The sequence below is a fragment of the Amblyomma americanum genome, chromosome 6 (assembly GCF_052857255.1).
Source record: "Amblyomma americanum isolate KBUSLIRL-KWMA chromosome 6, ASM5285725v1, whole genome shotgun sequence".
Classification (NCBI taxonomy): Eukaryota; Metazoa; Arthropoda; class Arachnida; order Ixodida; family Ixodidae; genus Amblyomma; species Amblyomma americanum.
Genome location: NC_135502.1, coordinates 148,098,513 through 148,118,229, shown reverse-complemented (window position 1 = coordinate 148,118,229; position 19,717 = coordinate 148,098,513). Strand labels below are relative to the sequence as shown.

At 46.1% G+C, this 19,717-nt stretch overlaps 2 protein-coding genes across 2 annotated transcripts; both read left to right on the top strand.

The window, feature by feature from the left end:
- Window positions 1–552: 552 nt before the first annotated feature.
- Window positions 553–9,463, top strand: LOC144095567 (uncharacterized). The gene is made up of 4 exons (XM_077629257.1): window positions 553–742; window positions 5,125–5,199; window positions 5,278–5,427; window positions 9,354–9,463. The coding sequence occupies exons 1-4, from the start codon at window positions 553–555 to the stop codon at window positions 9,461–9,463; spliced, it is 525 nt and encodes a 174-aa protein (XP_077485383.1).
- A 2,407-nt stretch (window positions 9,464–11,870) lies between these two features.
- Window positions 11,871–14,791, top strand: LOC144095566 (uncharacterized). Its single transcript, XM_077629256.1, has 3 exons — window positions 11,871–11,960; window positions 13,831–13,977; window positions 14,291–14,791. The coding sequence occupies exons 1-3, from the start codon at window positions 11,871–11,873 to the stop codon at window positions 14,789–14,791; spliced, it is 738 nt and encodes a 245-aa protein (XP_077485382.1).
- The last annotated feature ends 4,926 nt before the right edge of the window (window positions 14,792–19,717 follow it).

Below are 19,717 nucleotides of genomic sequence, written 5' to 3'. Positions count from 1 at the left end.
CAAAAACAACGTTTTTTGGCTTTATTTGGGCTACTACGGAGGCCAGCTTGGCTACCTGTGCTTGGAGCTATCTGGCAACCCTTGCTGCCCGTCCGACCGCTCCGACGGATGCCATCTCTTTCTTTGTTCGGTCGTCGCTGCGTATACATCGTGTTTTCCCGTGATCTTCAAGCCTGCCACTTGGGTAAGTATTTACGCTTTTTTGTTAGTAGCTTCTTTTGTTTCCTCATGAGCCTACTGTCATGAGTAGCAATAAGGGGAGAGGCGTCATTTGTTGCCCTGTTCTGTAATTGTACTATTTTATAGTCATGTGGGAGGCTAGCTTGCCACATGGGTTCGGACCGACGACATGTGCACCTTCAATTGTATGCCTTTTTCATGCACTTATTTTCTTAACGCTGCGTTGTATTGCTTCTGAGATGTGTCGCGAGACCTTCGTGCGAGAGGAACATGAGAATAGGGCGAGCGAGCTTGTGAAAAATCAGTTTACGCACTAACCTTTGTTTGCATCGCTCTACTCCTTGCAGCATGCCACCAAAACCGTTTGCGGTCATGAAGTTCCCGATGGAGGACGACAGCTTGGCTGTCGTCCCTGTCGGGTGGCTCTCCCACGATTGGCAGCATTGCCACTGGCCGAAAAGGCGAGCCGCGGAGGTAATCCGCCTCGCTCGAGAGGAGGCGGACCCATCCGCCCCAGGGTGCGAGTGGTTCCGCTGCCCAGTCGCTGTCGTCACAACATGCAGTAAGTGGTTTTATTGCCGGGATAACGCTATGTGTGCAATTTTGAATGGTGGTGTCTAGCATCCCGAAGCGACGCATGGGCTGTGACGGGCGCTGTATTGGAGGGTCCCGGATTTTTTAACCGGCTTTAACGTGCGCCAACACCACAGCACACGGGCGCCTTTTGCTAGCCTGTCAAGTGACTAATCTTTTCAAAACTCGGAGGCTAATGAATGACGCACACATGCATTTGTGAGCTGATGTCATTGCTTCATCTGCATCAAAAGCGATTGCCAGTCCAAATTCGCATGTGATCTCAAACACTGCAATGCCTTGTTTTATGGTGATATCCAGTTTTCCAGGTCACTGGACTCTACAGGTTTGAAAACATTTAGGACTGACTGTGCTTTGTTCTTGTCCAAGTTTATCGCTCGGGATTGAAAAGATATCTCTATCACATGGGCATTTTAATGACTTTCAAACCAATTGTCTACGACTCAGGAGATGAACACTAGTTGCTGCACAGTTAGCTGCAGCAGCAATTGAGTCAATATATGGCTTGCTCGTGACGTGACTTCTGCTCCTATCAAGCGCTGGCGGCCATGCCGCCAAACCACTCGATCCCAGACCGTCCGCCTTGCGTGGCCTGACTGCTCCTTAGATGCTTTGTATTATTTCCTTATCCTTTCAGGCGTGATGCTGCCTCCACAGGGGAATTGGCTATTCAATGCAGGCTATTACTTTGAACTTGCTGGATCGGTGCATGTGCACTGCACAAAAAATGTGGAAATGTGCGACAATATGCATGCATACATAGTGTGGCCGGGTTACGATGCAATGATAGATGATGATGTGGTCTGAAGTGACCCACAGGGATCGTGAACTGTCTAGTTTACTCTTCCAGCTTTGTGACATTAGAAAGAATGGAAACCTCAAATCATTGGAGGTACAAAAATATTTCACGAGCTGCTGGTCGAGGATCCTGTCTGCAACGAGTCTACGATACCTAAAGCTCGGCCTCAGCATGCTGTCCTTTCTGCCGTTGTTGCTGGCTGTGGCCGTGGTGATGAACCACTTTGCATAGTGCTGTAGGCAAGGTATATGCAGTGACGCAGGGCCCAGTCTGTGTTTGGGTTGTCAAACAAGTCAGATGGCCTCACTCGAAACAAAAACATTCACTTCTTCAGGGTGTAGTCCTTGCTCACCATAGCTTTGCAGACATTAAGTTCACGACCCAAACCTCTTATCTGTCACAAAGTGCACTCTGTACTCTTGTAAATTGAGACTCTTGGGGTCCAAATTGTCTTGCTTAGTCCGAGCCAGCCACAACCTGCAGCTCTTTGTGCTCTGGGATCTTGGAGTTCTTGTGCTAAGTTCATGTTAGTCTGCTTCTTCTTGTGCCTGTACCTGTCGCTATGATTGGAGCCACTGAGGATAATGCACAAAACCATAGTGAAGCTGCGGATGGACGGCAATCAACTCTGTGTGAGCAAACAGAGGCAGCGGTAAGCTAGAGGCAGTCTGGCAGTGGTTCAGCACAGCATGGCCGCCTGGCAACCGATGGGCACTGAATGCGACATGCGGGCCATGTATAATGTATTGAGACAGTGAAGCAGCACGAAACTTGGTGGTGATTTCGAAGGCCTTCAAGAGCGGCAGTGTGCACTCTTGAATTTGGAAATCAGAGCCTTATAATTGGCGAATAATTGCTGATGTTTAAAAATATTCAGTTGAACCTTGCTGTAACGAAGGAAACCCCAAAATGTCTGTTTTAGCCGTTTCATTTTTATGGCAGTCATCGACCTTTGTGCAAATGGATTTCATGCTAACAAGCTTATCTACTACAATGTTTTTCTAATGTGCATGAAATTTGACTCCACATTGCAGTGGCACTGTGAACTAGTCGAAGAAAGATAGGTGTACAGAATCGGGTGGTTTGCTTTGTCACTTGAAGGCTCCACTGGCACTTTCTTGCATCACTTTTGCTGTGACAATATATATTTGTAACGCTGTTCCACGAATTGCTTGAAAGTAATGAGATAGAAGAGCTGCTGATATCATTATGAAATTTTTCTGCTGCCAGCAGCACAGAGAAATCATACAAACAGGAGGATGTCTCTCTGCATTGTAACATTTGCTGCACCATGACAGTGCAGTTATCAGGAACCCAGTCTATATAATAATGTTCAATTATCGAGTGATTTCTTCTGTAGGGTTATATGCTAAACTGACGGGACCAAAATATGCTTCACTTCTAATTAACTGGAAATTCCAATTAAGCGGCTTAAAAATATCGGGAGTCAACTGTATAAATTATTTAGCGGTTTTAGGCGAATAATACGCAGTGATCTGTGTATACACTGATGTCTACCGCATCATTTGAAAGTGCGCACAAACAAGCTGTGGTGTCAGTCGATGCATGCGCATGTACCTGTTAGTTTTAAGTAAGCAAAAGCATTGGGCGCACAAGACAGGGGCAGCTTTGAAACCAAAATTACTGCACGTGGTTGGTGATCGGTCATTAAAAGCCTTACAAAAAATTAACACAGATTTTGTCTTTTATACACAGATAGTTTAGTGTGTCACCAGTGTGCGTTGCGGGAGCTTTCAACACACACAAGTGCCTGCCTCATGCCCTAATTCAAGTAGATCAACTGAATATGTCAGCCTTGCCAACGCTTGCCTGTTTCTTGCAGAGCACACATGAGAACGGCTAGCTGTCTTCCCACAGGCCTAATCGCCTGCATGTAGTCATAATGACCAGGCAGTGGAAAGCTTCTGTGAAATGTAGAATTGGCAATGGGGAAAGTAAAAATACAGTATTCTGTACTAATGGGAGGCTTCAGTGCCAATGTTGGCAAAAAGCAGGCTGGAGACCAGGCAGTAGATGAATATGGCATTGGCACTAGGAATAGCAGAAGGTAGGTATTGAGTTCGCTGAACGCAATAACTTGAGAATCATGAATACTTTCTTCAGAAAACGGAAGAGCCGAAAGTGGACATCGAAAAGCCCTAACGAGGAGACTAAAAATAAAATTGACTTCAAACTGTGTTCTAACCCTGGCATTGTGCAGCATGTGGAAGTAATCAGAAAGGTGTGATGCAGTGACCACAGATTGGTAAGGTCTCAAATTAGTCTGGACTTGAAGAGGGAACGGAAAAGACTAGTAAAGAAGTCCATCAACAAATTAGCGGTAAGAGGGGAGGTAGAATAATTCAGGATTTCGCTACAGAACACATATTCAGCTTTAACCGAGGAAGACAACCTCAGTGTAGACGCAGTGAACAATAAAATTTCAGAGATATTACCGAGTGCAGTGAAGAAGTAGTTCAGGGGGAGGAGTGCAGGGAAGAAGTTCATTACCAGTAAACTATCCAAGCAGATGAAAGATTTGATTAAGACAGGAGAAAGTGTGAAAGCCTCCAACCCAACAGACAAGATAGAACTGGCAGAGCTATCAAAGCTGATCAACAGGCGTAAAGTATACGATATAAGGAAGTATATTATGGAGAAAATCGAGCATTCTTAAAGAACTGTGGCAGCCTGGAAGCAGTGACAAGAAGATTAGGCGTAGGTAAAGATCAGATATATAGGCGCTTAGGGACAATTAAGGGGGCAATGTCATTACTAATATGGACAAATTTGTCAAAGTAGCAGAGCAGTTCTATACTGACCTATACATTATTCAGAGTAGTGAGGACAATGAGATTGGCAGTAGAGAAGAGCAATCAAACGTTCTGCCAGTAACGAAGACCGAGGTTAAGAAAGCTTTAGAAGCTATGAAAAAGGGGAAAGCAGCTGCGTAGGACGCGATAACTACAGATTTGTTGAAGGATGGTGGGGCTATTGTGCTAGAAAAACTGGCCACCCTGTATAAGCAGTGCCTCTTGGCATCGACGGTACCGCAGTGAAACTGCCCAAATTCAGGGCCACTGCACAGAATGCCTCCACTACAAAGTAGTCTGTTGTTAAAAGTTCTTTCAGCGCAAGCTAGAAGCTAATCACAGGAAAAACTTATAAGGTCTGTATTCTAGAATTTTGGTGCCTGGCTGGTTTTATAATTCAATTTCAATATAGTTGCATTATCGTTTACCACCTTCCAGCCTAGCAGGAAATAAACCACATATGCAGCAAAGGCCACTGATGCTACCACAGAGGCTGTGTGCTTGGCCACCAAGGTCACATGATAATCTACATCCCTTGCCTACATTTCCTTTCATAGCCCACAGGCTGCTTCAAGATGCCTACTGTAAAGTGTTTGTGTTTGCAATAGCCAGGAATTATTGCATTAAAAGTAATATTCAGGAATTGTTGCAGTAAATGTTTGCCTTATTTTCATGTGAAGCAGCAATTTTATTGTGGGCTGCACTTGAGTTGGGTGTTTGATCTCTAACCTTTTGCAGGATCATACAAGAATGCAGAGAAAAAGGCTAAGAAATATGAGATGAGCTCTGCAGTGGAAAGCTCTGCAATTTCTGGTAAGTGGAAAATCCTAAATTTTTAAACATTGGTAAAATAATGCATATTCAAAATATGCACGCATTTTTCTGTTTTAGGCAATGAAGGTCCGGATGGGCCTGACGTCCGGCTGCCATCGCCACCACCCCGGCTGCCATCGCCGCCACCCCGGCTGCCATCGCCACCACACCGGCTCCCGTCGCCACCACCCCAGCTGCCATCGCCACCCCGGCTGATATCACCACCCTGTAAGCCTTTATCTGGGTTTAGTCTTTAGATTTACATTGTTTCAGTTATGGCTTAGTGAATTTATGGTAATATCACATAGGAGAAAGGGGGGACACCCACCCTCTAGCCGTGCCTGCTTTTTATTGATTGCAAAAAATGCATATGGGTGACTCATGAATTTGAGCTCAATTAAGAGCCTGTTGCAAAACTGCATTAAGTCTGCTTTCCTGCATAGCAAAACCCCCTTTACCACAGAGTCCATGCGAGTCCTTGAAAACCTTTCAAGAGAGAGAAGTTATTTTCAAGGGCTGAAGAACAATTTGAGGTGAAGGCAACGGAACAGATTCTTTCAGTTGTCAACACGTGTGCCCTATCCTTAGACGATGTCATGGCCAGTTGATACAGTGTTAGGTGGTAGCTTTAGAGATCACTTCTTGGTTTTTATCGTTGTTACAATGTTCTTTTTGGTGCCTTTAAAATCACCAGTCACACCTGTGTAGGAGTGCGCTGTACCCTCAGAAGACTGAAGCATGCGCTGATTGATGTCAGACGTTCTTTCTAAGAAAAATGTACCCGGGTGTTGTTTACGGCGTCCCGTGTTCCGAATGTAACAGTGTCTACATTGGCGAGACTGGCAATTTTAAAAGCCACCTAAAAAAACATTGCAACGATAGGTTTGCCGAGAAGAGCAATTGTAGTGAGGTACTGTAAAAATTGAGTCATGAAGTTTAGCATTTCATTGTTTTCAAGCAAAGGATGGAAGGTAGAATATAGTTTTTGTACTGAAAATTTAAAAGTGCACAGAAGACAGGGACAAGAGGACTGGATGGGACAAACGCTGCTCACAACTGGGTTTATAAGAAACATTTTTCATTAACAGCCCACCTGTGAAGTCATAGTCAGCATTGACTTGCACAATGTAACTGCCAAAGGCAGGTGAGAATTTTAAAATTGTAATTCATCAGAATGTAATCAAAGGATGGTGCTACGTGTGTACAATGCTTGCTGACACCAAAGCATGTACTATAGTAACCATATGCGACTTGCCCATGAACAGCAGCTCTTTTTGAAGCATGGTCACAGAGCCTTTCGCTCATACACTCGACACACAAATTGCCGCAATGGCTTTGTGGTTAAGGTGCTTGGCTGCTGACGCGAAAGGTGCCGGCTCAATCCCGACTGCAGTGGTCTCACTTCAGTGGAGGTGGAATGCTAGATGCTCGCCCGTGTACTGTGCAATGTCTGTGCAAGTTAAAGAACACCAGGTGGCTGAAACTATCGGAGCTCTCTACTGAGTTGCTCCAGCTAAGGTGGTTTGGGACATTAAGCCTCGTAAGTCATGACTAAGAGACAATTTCGGTATCTCCCTTTCAGTTTGTTTTTTTGCCATATCCCACGATTGCAGTCCTTTGCACTTCAGGGAAGCATCCGTGGCATTCCCCACAATGAAGTGGCAGATTCAATCCACCGCCTGTTCCAAAGGGCGTGGGCGCTCTCTGAGGCGGTCGTTAATACACCAGCCAATTTGGCTGATGTACACTGCCACACCTGTGTGGTATTCGATAGATGACACCAGTGCAGCAAGGAACATGCACGTTTTGATGCTTCTTCCGGCAGTCAGTATGGCGATCCGACCTTTCCTCTACAAGTCTTGCATAGCTGCGACAGCTTACATAATGTACAAAAATCCCAGCTGTATGCCATACTTAGAGGCGATTTTCTTCGGGCTATGAAAGCTTTGTGCTGTAGGGCGTAACCTAATACCATTTGTTCTTGGAACCTCATATATTTTGATCTCGAAAAGTACGAGGTTATGCCCTAACTGCACAGTCTCATAAGCTAAGGATACTTGCTTCTCAGTATGGCATACGGCTGGTGTTTTCTGTGCCACGTAAGCTGTTACAGTTATGAAGACTTATAGAGGAAAAGCCATATTATCGTACTAGCTGCCAGAAAAAGCACCAAAACATGTACGTTCTTGCTGCGCTGGTGTAGCCTATAGGACACCACACAACTATGGCAAAGTGTGCATCAGTAAAACTGGCCGGTGTATTAAGAATATAGATACCTTCCTTTTGGGTAGTGTTTTCATCTTTAAAATATTGTGTAAGGCATTGTTACACATGGATTACCGTGTGGTATTTTCCTCTGGCTGCTATATAATGTACAATCCATTTTCTTGTGCTGTTTTGGCTTCAGTTTAAGCAGCTAAACAATGACCGCGACGTCAACATGTGGTTACAGGTCACGTGAGGCATGAAAAAATGGCAGTATAATCGCTACTCCTACATGTGTTATCATTCAGGCTCTTTGGGTGAAAGTGCATATTTCGCTTCTTTCCTTGTGATGCATCAGTAATCACGGTTCCCTTTTCTCAAAGGTCCCATGTCTGCCCCACTCCCCAGTTTTGCAGTCCTGCAAAACCATATATATACAATTTTTTCTGTTATCTTTGCGTTCCTGTCATGCATTGTTGCAAGTGTTTGGTTTGGACGCGTTTCTGAACATCACTGCGCGTATGACTACGTATTACTCCCCCGATAACAGAGCAGCAAGCTTCCACACAACCGACCGAAAGGCACTTCTAGCATTACTTTTTTTCGAATTGAGCACAGAGAGGAGGTGAAGCCTTAGAGAAAGGCGCATGCCGTGATCACCGACGCACCACAAGGAAAGAAGTGAAGTGTGTGCTTCCGGCAGAGCAGGCGGATTGGTGCATCACCCGTTCCCAGCAGTCTCACAGAAGCAAGGGCTCCTTGGGTACTTTTATTTCTTTGGGCTTAACTTACAGCTGTGTTGTGTCGACTGCAAGGACATTTTAAAGGAAATCCAAGGGCCAAAGTAAAAACAAAAATGAAGTTTTCCAGAATACTCTTTTGGAACAGACAGCGGATCAAAACTTCATTGTGGTAACTGTCTTGAATGCTTTCCTGAACTGCACAGGATTGTAATCGTGGGACGAGGCAAAAAAATGAACTTGAGAAGGAGGTACTGGAAGCATCTCTTTTGGGTGATAAGTGCGTGAGCGAAAGGTCTGTGACCGTGCTTCAGAAATTGTCCACGTGCAAGTAAAATATGGTAACTATATAATACGTGTTTTGGTGTCATCATACGTTCTACACACGTGGCACCATCCTTTGATTGTATGCTGGTGAGTTGATAATTTTCTTGTTCTGCATTTGGCGACTACCCTATGCAAGTCGATGCTCGCTACAGCTGCGCTGGTGGGCTGCTATCAGAAATGTCTGAATAAACTGCTATGAGTAGCGCTTGTCCTCTCCGGTTCTACTATAGTAGTTCTACGACTATAGTAGACCATAGTCCGGTTCCGGACTATAATCTAGTGATTGAATGTGTGTGTAGATGGTGCCTTCTGGAGTGGACTATTTTATACTGTGAGTGAGTGCCTACATGGATGGTGACTGCGGGAGTGGACTATGTACTATTATAAGTGACTGTGTGCATAGTGAGGAAGATCCGACAGGTTTTAGGTCGTTGTTAACATAAGTGACGCTACGGTGGCTCAATTGCCAGCAGAATAAGCAAGGCTAATCCCACCTGTAGCATACAACTCTGCGGTTCTCTCATTCAAGTTGTTCTTGTGCTTTCAAATTTGCAGCATGATACCAGCTGGGGCAGCATACAGCTTCGTTAAGGCTTTTTGTGTTTTTGAGGGTCCGCCAGAATAAAGGAGCAGTTTAAATTACTAAATCTGGTAGAATGAGATGACACCCTGAACAAGCATGGTCTTAATGAATGGGAGCTCATAAATGCTTAATGCTAATTCTGTACGAGGCAGTTACGGTGTATATATATGTATCCTTTCAGCAGAAGTGCTGATGTAGCATTTTGGCATTATCTGTGTAGCATTACCTGTGTTATACTGAGTAATTTTTCCGTTCTTCCTGCATCAACACTAATGCTTCATGTTCGTGTCCAACTTCAGCCCTGCTTAGCAGCCACTCAATGGAGGCGGCCACACCAGCTGGTGCAAATTGCACTGCGGGCTGCCCGGCTAGTTCGGCCTCCACTGCAGGTGACCTTGAGGATGTATGAGGAAGTATGAGCCTAAACAGGCCTTGGTAGAAGTTCTGTTTTGCCTTAAAGGAGACCTAGTTGGTGGATATTTCAAAACGTGTGCTTTGAAAATGACCACTGTTTGTAAAATATGCCTGCTGCAAGTAATTCTTAATAGAAGTACTGAACCTAAGCGGTGATAAAATTTGCTACTTGACACTTCCACAGCTCTATCTCATTCCTACTAACTAGTTTCAGTGTGTTTTCCCGGCGAGAAGCAGTTTGTTTCCTTTAATTTCTTTTTTTTGGTTCTGGATTGTGGTTTTGGTTCTGTTATTGTTGTTTCCCTTGGCCTATGTCACTAGAAAGCCACAACCTTTAAAACACGGACCAATAGAAATAAAACAAACATTACAGATTGTGGCTCAGGACTGCAAAGTGGTCACTGTACTCTATACAGTTTCTCTAGTTTATGTGCATATATTTTTATGTGCCCAGCCTGCTGTGCTTTCTCACTACCACTGGCAGCTGTTGTCACAATGAAAGAAAACACTTATGGCTGTTTCCATCCTTGCCATGATGTGACGGCAATCAAAATGGCAACCAAGCTGAATAGAAAACTGGTGGTACATAGAAGGAACAGTATTCAGAGCAGCTATTTTTAGCTAAGGCCTTGTCAGTGCATGGTGCATTTGTGATATATAGATCTGCAAGGGATAGATCAGTTGTACAGAACAAATACCTTTGTGTTTAGCTGTGCCTTGTGGTGGAATCAATGGCAATTTAGTAGCTTAATGCAGAGCATGTTGACGCCCAGTGTTGGTTTACATTACCATCATCAATGCTGCAGTCCCACAGGGTGTTAATTGTTCTGACGTCCAGTGAAATCTTCCACAGCAGTTCATCATCCTGCAGAATCTCGCACTTCACAAACAACCTCACCATGACATCGTGTAGAACAGCCACAAATATGTTCCCTCGAGGCATCCACCACATTTGCATTACCGGTCCTGATATATCAAACTTGCGGCCAGGTGCGCAGTTGTTCTGTGAAGGATGACAGCCATCTTGAACATATTCGTGAAGAAGCACCGAATGCTTATGGGGCATTCACTCTTGGACACTCGGCGGAGAGAGCAAGCGAAATCCTCTGCCACCGAAAAAGCTGCATCGTTCACACTTCCCAACCACCTCGTCTGCCCTCATCGTCTGTGTGTCGTCTGCTCAAGGCGTACACAGATATGGCAAGAGGTTAATCCATGCTGTCTACGTAAGATAACTGTATGCACGCTTACTTACGCTAAATGCAGCTATTTTGCCAGACGTTACGCTATTTCTAGCATTGTCGCTTTTAAATACATAAGATTAGCCTAGTGGCGCCATCTGGTGGTTACTCTCAAGCCTTTTTTTAAAAAAGGAAAGGATCGTCACCTGAAATAAAAAAAGAACACATTTATCACTCACACTTTTTTTATGGGTGAGATGAGACAAAGCGAAAGAGCGCTGGCGCTTTTATGGGCATTGAACGCGCTCAAACAGGCAGTAACAGCGACGAATTCAGTCCCAAACGAGGCGTCCCGCACCGAAGGGCGTCGCCATGTTTGTTGCCGAACTTCGTACTCTCCTTCCTATTGGCTGACGGGATTCGGCGGATTTTTTTCCGGTGGCAGAATTCGGTCCTGGACCGATCAGGCTTATCGCTTGGTATTTCGGCGCAATCTCTGCCGCGGCAGCGGATTCCGCTCGTTCTCTCTGCCGAATGTCCAAGTGTGAACGCGCCATTACTTGGCCCTGAGCACAATTGATGAAGCACCGCATTACAAACTGGTAAAATATGTAGCCAGGAGACATTACATGCATCAAACAGCCACAGAGAAACTTTGTGCGTGGCATCAGCTCTTTTGTCAGCTGCAGAAGAACCAACAACAGAGTGAGCTGGTGCATCAGTGAAGAACCAAAAACAGAGCTCGCCCATCTTCTAGTCTGTCTTTATGGCGCTGTTTTTAGGTTTTCATCAGGTACCGGCACTCCCTGCAAGCGTTGCTGTACTGAGTGGCAGTTCCACTGCAATTGGAACAGTGCCCCTTTCATCAACTATCAACACTCCCAAGAGTGCTGAGCATACAGCTAAATGTAGAAAGGAAAACGAAAAATCGTTCTCAAGAACCATGCAGAAAATTCTGGGCAGAGCTGTGGAGCAAACATAAAATTTCATTTACCGCATCATCCCTGATACTAGTTTGTCTCCCCTTTATTTATGGTGCCATGCTCTGATTTTCGATTGCAAGCCAACACCCGCATTTCGGATTTTCAATTTTGAAAACAATAGGTCGACTTGCAAGCGTGTAAATGCAGTATATTGCTCATATTGCGTCCTTGAGGTGTAAATATATACATCTGCTGTGAAAGCCTGCCCTCACTGGAAACCTTGCTCGTTTCAGCGACAATGCTCAAGTTGCTGCGGCTGCTGCTAGAAATACGGCAGCAGCAGCGGGAAATCCTGCAGAGGCTGAGCCGGCTGGAGCAAGCTCGTCAAGTGCCGAGGACACGGTCGCCGTCTCCTCCCGTGAGCTCCCTCCCGCCACTGTGCCCTCAGTTGCCAGCCTTCAGTTTTGAAGATTTTGAGGCGGCAGAAGCTGCTGTCAGAGATGACTGAGTAGCAGCTGCCCTGGTAATTTATTTTTCATTCAATGTTTTATTACAGTAGTCTGTTGGGTGCTTAATGTATATAGTTGAGATATTTATTGAAAAATCTGAGCCCCAGAAGTAGATGCTTGCCATGCCTAAGCCATAATCATGCTGTTCTTGTATAAGTTTTCAGCTAATATAGTGGGAATGGATGAATTTTGAAAATTCCGCACATAGTCGGGTTACTGTGACATTGTTAATAGTCTGTTTTATTACAACTGAAAATTCCGGAAACAGTCGCGCCCACTTATACCGAACATGACAGTTGCATAGATTACTTTATACTAAGTCTAATTCCTGTATTACAGTGAAAAATCCAAACTCCCGTACAGAATTAACATTTGTTTCTTTTTGATTCGAAATAAGTGCCTTAATTGTTTTTGCTTCTTCTACATTCGAAATGAATGCATTGTTTCTGTTCCTTCTAAAATCGGATTGAACGTTTCTTCAAAATAGACCCTATTTAATGCACTTTCTAAGCTCCCAAGAGCAGTCGTGTGCTCCTTATCAAGATCCTTGGCTATAAGCTGACTGCAGGCACTATGCAATTAATCCCCATTGCCGCTTTCACGGCAGCTAGTGGTAGGTCAGGACTGTTGTCATTAGCTTCCTATAAGTTCAGTGCTTGTAGTTCACATGGCATATTCGTTTAAAAGCATCAACTATAGGGTTCATGACCTCTGCAACAAAGCACACAAGATGGTACAAAGGAAAGAAATTAACACGGACAGCACAGCTGTATCGGGGTATATAGCACAATTTCAGCTGATGGAAAAGGTGCGAAGGAAACAGGGCGAGAATTAACAAGAGTAATTAACATTTTGATTAGTAATTATATGCTGTCATTGACATATAGCACATTCTTGGCCACATGAGCAAGTTCTTCACTGATAATGATGGGGTACTAAGGCAAGGTTTACCTGCTTGGATATATGAGGGTGCAACTCTGATGATTCAGACGAAAATCTCTGTTACCTTGAAGTTTGAATTACAGAGTACTGTATCTGTGCTGCTAACAATGCTTTCAAGAGATATTTTGAGGCTGTCTTGATTTATTTAATCACAGGACTATGTTATGCTCTACTATATTATTTGTGGCACAATCCATCAAAGTATTGAGCCTCATGAAGCTAGTGTAGTGTAATGTTAAGTCTATTTTTTGGTATGTATTTTGTTCACAAAGTTTGGCTGAGTTAAGGTGGCACACAAATTATTTTAATTATTGGTTTGAGACGATTGACTGGGAGTGCTGTTTCGGAGCTAATTTTTTACATTATTCGTTGTTTTCCAATTAGGGAGACAGCTTTGATCAGTCTTTTGCCTGGCTATTGCTTTTTATGCCTTTCATTAATTGAAGTGCAGTACTCCACTCCAACCAGGACAGTTTCAAGAACCATAGATGCTAATTTTAGTTGCATATTTTCCCTGTAGTGATGCATAAGACATGAATCACCGTGGAGTATTCCCTTACGAGTGCTAAACAATTTAATATTGAACTTCTTGATGCTGTTACAGTGGTCAAAATGTAAGAAGTGTTTCACATGAGGTGTAAAAAAACCACTATAATTGCTGCTGTGTTGTAGCAGGTATGCTACGATTACTTTCGATGTCACACCGTTGTCTTTGCTATTGCGTTCTACAAGTTAAGTGGTTATAGAATGTGATTTTTCATGTGAAATAACCATTGGGCAACTGCAAATTTTTCCTTTCAGAAGAAGCAGCTTCTCCGCCTAGGCGGAAACAATTTAAAGGAGGTGGCGGCGAATGTCATGGGTGCTGTGATGGGGGTGGCTGTGCAGAGACTATTCAGCCTGCGGGGGAGGAAAGAAAAACGGCCATTCGTTGGCACAAAGCTGTGCAGGGTGGCAACAGGTATACCTGATTTTGAATTGCTGTAGCTTTTAATTTAGAAATATTGAGATTCCTGCTTTTAAACATGTACAAGTTTTTCCAAGCTATTTTCTTGCTGTATCTTACTGTAATTTTTTATAACAGCTGATGAATATTCTGTTGCTGTGTTTATGTGATTAATTGGGGGGTCTCAGTCAAAAAACTCCATAAAGAAGCAGCAGATGCCCTCAATCAAACCAATCATTTCCATTTGTCATATTGAAATCCATTGTCATGAACTTCCCTGCAATGGCCGCTTTGACGTTGACTGCAGTGTCTTCATGATAGCTCATTTTTTTTGCATTTCACTACTGTACAGTACTTGTGTTGTTTGTTGGGATACCTTGCGTGTCAGTAACGTGTGGTTTTTCTGTGTCAAATCATGAACTTGGATTTCCATATGCTTGCAGGAAGTGTATCGTTTTAAAAGTTGCATTTCTTGGTCTTAATGCACACTCACCTTGCACAGATGCCATCTGCGAGAGGCAGGGTGTCGACATCCTGGCAGCACAGGGTTTCATTGGCAGGTGGCTGCCCGGTGCGTGCGACCGAGAGGGCGGCCGAAAGAGGCGCTATGCCCAAGCTTTAGAGCCTCCTGAGTCTCACGCTCAAGCGCCACCTGCTAACCCCTGTGCTGGGTCAGCACCCTGCCCAGGCGCGCCCTCAGCCTCCTGCCCTGCAACCCCTCCAGGCATGGCCATCCTGTCCCCCTCAGGGGTCCACCCAAGCTCTGCCCCTTCCCCTGCCCTCCCCCACAGCCTCCTCGTCACGCCCAGCCACCCCATGTAGCACCCTTGCCACATGGGTCATTGCCCCATGGGCACATGAGAAATAAAAAAAACATTTTTCTGAAATTCCTGTTTGCTTGTTTCATTTGGTAGCTGCTGGACATTAAGTAAAAAATGTGCATGAAATATTGTTTGCAAATCAAAATACATATGCAATGAAAATACTGCATGCAGTTTTGAAATTTTAATGGGAGTTCGAACCAATTGCATATACAGCTAGAAGTCGCACGGTATTGAAAACCACGGACGGGACCTCTAAATGCATGCGATAATTCTGCACTGGTCTCGGAAAATACTGGAAATGCCTAGAGGTAGCCAAGATATGCCGGTATCCGAAAGGCCACTATTCGGCCATATTGGGGCCACTATTCGGCCATATTGGAGCCACTATTCGGCCATATTGGAGCCACTATTCGGCCATACTGGAGCCACTATTCGGCCATATTGGGCCCTATATTGGCAGTGATGTTTGGGCCATTATTGGCATTCAGATTGGCTGAACATCAGCCCAATCTTGGCGGGAATGTTGGGCCATGCTTGGAAAGAGTTGCGATTTGCCTAAATGCCAACGAAGGGCCGATATTCGCGCCAATTTTCGCCAATGATATGACAACGGTGGCCCGATATTGGCGTGCTGATTGGGATATGGCGCCAACTGCGACGACTTTCAGGATTCCGTGGCTTTATGAAGCCCAAGATGAACGATGTAGGGCCCCAAGCGGAAGCCTACCAAGTTACGTTGATGAGAATGGCCCCTTCGATTTCGCTGACACTTTTTGACGATACGGGAGGGCGAAAGAATGCTCGCTGCTATCACAATCAGGACAACCTTGATCTTGAGGGGACACCAAAAGCAAACGATGCAATAGACCTGCGTAACAGAAGTGGTCATACGTGGCCATGATATGGCGCCAACTGCGACGACTATGCGGATTCCTTGGCTTTTTGAAGGCCAAGATGTACGATGTTGCGCCCCTAGCTAAAGCCAACCAAGCTACGTGGATGAGAATGGCCCCCTCGATTTCGTTGACAATTCTTGATGCGCCGGAAGGGCGAACAGATGCTCTCTGCGATCACAATAAGGACAACCTTGATCTTGATGTGGACACCGAAAGCAAACGATGCAATAGACCTGCGTGACAGAGAGTGGTCAGTACGTGGTCATGATATCGCGCCAACTGCGACGACTGTGCGGATTCCGTGGCTTTTTGAAGGCCAAGACGTACGATGTTGCGCCCCTATCTGAAGCCAACCAAGCTACGTTGATGGGAATGGCCCCCTCGATTTCGTTGACAATTCTTGATGCGCCTGGAGGGCGAAGGGATGCTCGCTGCGATCACAATCAGGACAACCTTGATCTTGATGGGGACACCGAAAACAAACGATTCTATAGACCTGCGTGACAGACAGTGGTCAGTACGTGGTCATGATATCTCGCCAACTGCGACGACTGTGCGGATTCCGTGGCTTTTTGAAGGCCAAGATGTGCGATCTTGCGCCCCTAGCTGAAGCCAACCAAGCTACGTTGATGGGAATGGCCCCCTCGATTTCGTTGACAATTCTTGATGCGCCGGAAGGGCGAAGGGATGCTCGCTGCTATCACAATCAGGACCACCTTGAACTTTAGGGGACACCGAAGGCAAACGATGCAATAGACCTGCGTGACAGAGAGTGGTCAGTACGTGGTCATGATAAGGCGCCAACTGCGACGACTGTGCGTATTCCGTGGCATTTTGAAGGCCAAGATGTACGATGTTGCGCCCCTAGCTGAAGCCAACCAAGCTACGTTGATGAGAATGGCCCCCTCGATTTCGCTGGCACTTCTTGACGATACGGGAGGGCGAATTGATGCTCACTTCGATCACAATCAGGACAATCTTGAACTTGGGGGGACACCGAAAACAAACGATGCAATAGACCTGCGTGACAGAGAGTGGTCAGTACATGACCATGATATGGCGCCAGCTCCGACGACTGTGCAGATTCCGTGGCTTTTTGAAGGCCAAGATGTACTATGTTGCGCCCCTAGCTGAAGCCAACCAAGCTACGTTGATGAGAATGGCTCCCTCGATTTCGTTGAGAATTCTTGATGCGCCGGAAGGGCGAAGCGATGCTCGCTGCTATCACAATCAGGACCACCTTGATCTTGAGGGGACACCGAAAGCAAACGATGCAATAGACCTGCGTGACAGAGAGTGGTCAGTACGTGGTCATGATATGGCGCCAACTGCGACGACTGTGTGGATTCCGTGGCTTTTGAAGGCCAAGATGTACGATGTTGCGCCCCTAGCTGAAGCCAACCAAGATAAATTGATGAGAATGGCCCCGACGATTTCGTTGACAATTCTTGATGCGCCTGAAGGGCGAATGGATGCTCGCTGCTATCACAATCAGGACCACCTTCATCTTGAGGGGACACCAAAAGCAAACGATGCAATAGACCTGCGTGACAGACAGTGGTCAGTACGTGGTCATGATATCTCGCCATCTGCGACGACTGTGCGGATTCTGTGGCTTTTTGAAGGCCAAGATGTGCGATGTTGCGCCCCTAGCTGAAGCCAACCAAGCTACGTTGATGGGAATGGCCCCCTCGATTTCGTTGACAATTCTTGATGCGCCGGAAGGGCGAAGGGATGCTCGCTGCTATCACAATCAGGACCACCTTGATCTTTAGGGGACACCGAAGGCAAACGATGCAATAGACCTGCGTGACAGAGAGTGGTCAGTACGTGGTCATGATAAGGCGCCAACTGCGACGACTGTGCGGATTCCGTGGCATTTTGATGGCCAAGATGTACTATGTTGCGCCCCTAGCTGAAGCCAACCAAGCTACGTTGATAACAATGGCTCCCTCGATTTCGTTGACAATTCTTGGTGCGCCTGGAGGGCGAAGGGATGCTCGCTGCGATCACAATCAGGACAACCTTGATCTTGATGGGGACGCCGAAAACAAACGAAGATATAGACCTGCGTGACAGAGAGTGGTCAGTACGTGGTCACGATATGGCGCCAACTGCGACGACTGTGCGGATTCCGTGGCTTTTTGAAGCCCAAGATGAACGATGTAGGGCCCCAAGCGGAAGCCTGCCAAGCTACGTTGATGATAATGGCCCCCTCGATTTCGCTGACACTTCTTGACGATACGGGAGGGCGAATGGATGCTCGCTTTGATCACAATCAGGACAATCTTGAACTTGGGGGACACCGTAAACAAACGATGCAATAGACCTGCTTGACAGAGAGTGGTCAGTACGTGGTCATGATATGGCGCCAACTGCGACGACTGTCCGGATTCCGTGGCTTTTTGAAGGCCAAGATGTACGATGTTGCGCCCCTAGCCGAAGCCAACCAAGCTACGTTGATGAGAATGGCCCCCTCGATTTCGTTGACAATTCTTGATGCGCCGGGAGGGCGAAGGGATGCTCGCTGCGATTACAATCAGAACAATCTTGATCTTGAGAGGACGCCGGAAGCAACCGATAATATGTACCTAAGTGACAGATGTGGTCAGTACATGGCTATGATATGGCGCCAACTGCAACGACTTTCTTGATTCCGTGGCTTTTTGAAGGCCAAGATGAACGATCTAGCGCCCCTAGCGGAAGCCAAACAAGCTACGTTGATGAGAATGCCACCTCGATCTCGCTGACACTTCTTGATGCGCCGGGAGGGCGAAGGAATGCTCGCAGTGATCACAATCAGGACAATCTTGATCTTGAGGGACACCGAAGGCAAAGAATGCAATAGACCTGCGTCACAGGTTGTGGTCAGAACATGGCCATTATATGACGCCAACTGCAACGACTGTCCGGATTCCGTGGCTTTTTGAAGACCAAGATGATCGATGTAGCGCCCCAAGCAGAAGCCTACCAAGCTACGTTGATGAGAATGCCCCCTCAATTTCGCTTACAATTCTTGTTGCGCCGGGAGGGCGAAAAGATGCTCGCTGCGATCACAATCAGGAAAATCTTGATCTTGAGGGGAACACCGAAAACAAACGATGCAATAGACCTGCGTGACAGAGAGTTGTCAGTACGTGGTCATGATATGGCGCCAACTGCGACGACTTTCAGGATTCCGTGGCTTTATGAAGCCCAAGATGAACGATGTAGGGCCCCAAGCGGAAGCCTACCAAGCTACGTTGATGGAATGGCCCCTTCGATTTCGCTGACACTTTTTGACGATACGGGAGGGCGAAAGAATGCTCGCTGCTATCACAATCAGGACAACCTTGATCTTGAGGGGACACCAAAAGCAAACGATGCAATAGACCTGCGTAACAGAAGTGGTCATACGTGGCCATGATATGGCGCCAACTGTGCGGATTCCTTGGCTTTTTGAAGGCCAAGATGTACGATGTTGCGCCCCTAGCTGAAGCCAACCAAGCTACGTCGATGAGAATGGCCCCCTCGATTTCGTTGACAATTCTTGATGCGCCGGAAGGGCCAAGGGATGCTCGCTGCTATCTAAATTAGGACAACATTGATCTTGAGGGGACACCGAAAGCAAACGATGCAATAGACCTGCGTGACAGAGAGTGGTCAGTACGTGGTCATGATATGGCGCCAACTGCGACGACTGTGCGGATTCCGTGGCTTTTTGATGGCCAAGATGTACGATGTTGCGCCCCTAGCTGAAGCCAACCAAGCTACGTTGATGATAATGGCCCCCTCGATTTCGTTGAGAATTCTTGATGCGCCGGAAGGGCGAACGGATGCTCGCTGCCATCACAATCAGGACAACCTTGATCTTGAGGGGACACTGAAAGCAAACGATGCAATAGACCTGCGTGACAGAGAGTGGTCAGTACGTGGCCATGATATCGCGCCAACTGCGACGACTGTGCGGATTCCGTGGCTTTTTGAAGGCCAAGATGTACGATGTTGCGCCCCTATCTGAAGCCAACCAACCTACGTTGATGGGAATG

Excerpts from the sequence above, each read along its gene's own strand:
- LOC144095567 (XM_077629257.1), top strand. The coding sequence starts at position 553 with ATGAAGTTCCCGATGGAGGACGACAGCTTGGCTGTCGTCCCTGTCGGG. Across the intron at positions 5,200-5,277 it reads GGAAAGCTCTGCAATTTCTG|GCAATGAAGGTCCGGATGGG; the intron begins GTAAGTGGAAAA and ends TTTCTGTTTTAG. Across the intron at positions 5,428-9,353 it reads CCGGCTGATATCACCACCCT|CCCTGCTTAGCAGCCACTCA; the intron begins GTAAGCCTTTAT and ends GTCCAACTTCAG.
- LOC144095566 (XM_077629256.1), top strand. The coding sequence starts at position 11,871 with ATGCTCAAGTTGCTGCGGCTGCTGCTAGAAATACGGCAGCAGCAGCGG. Across the intron at positions 11,961-13,830 it reads GGCTGGAGCAAGCTCGTCAA|CAGCTTCTCCGCCTAGGCGG; the intron begins GTGCCGAGGACA and ends TTTCAGAAGAAG. Across the intron at positions 13,978-14,290 it reads GCACAAAGCTGTGCAGGGTG|CTCATTTTTTTTGCATTTCA; the intron begins GCAACAGGTATA and ends TCTTCATGATAG.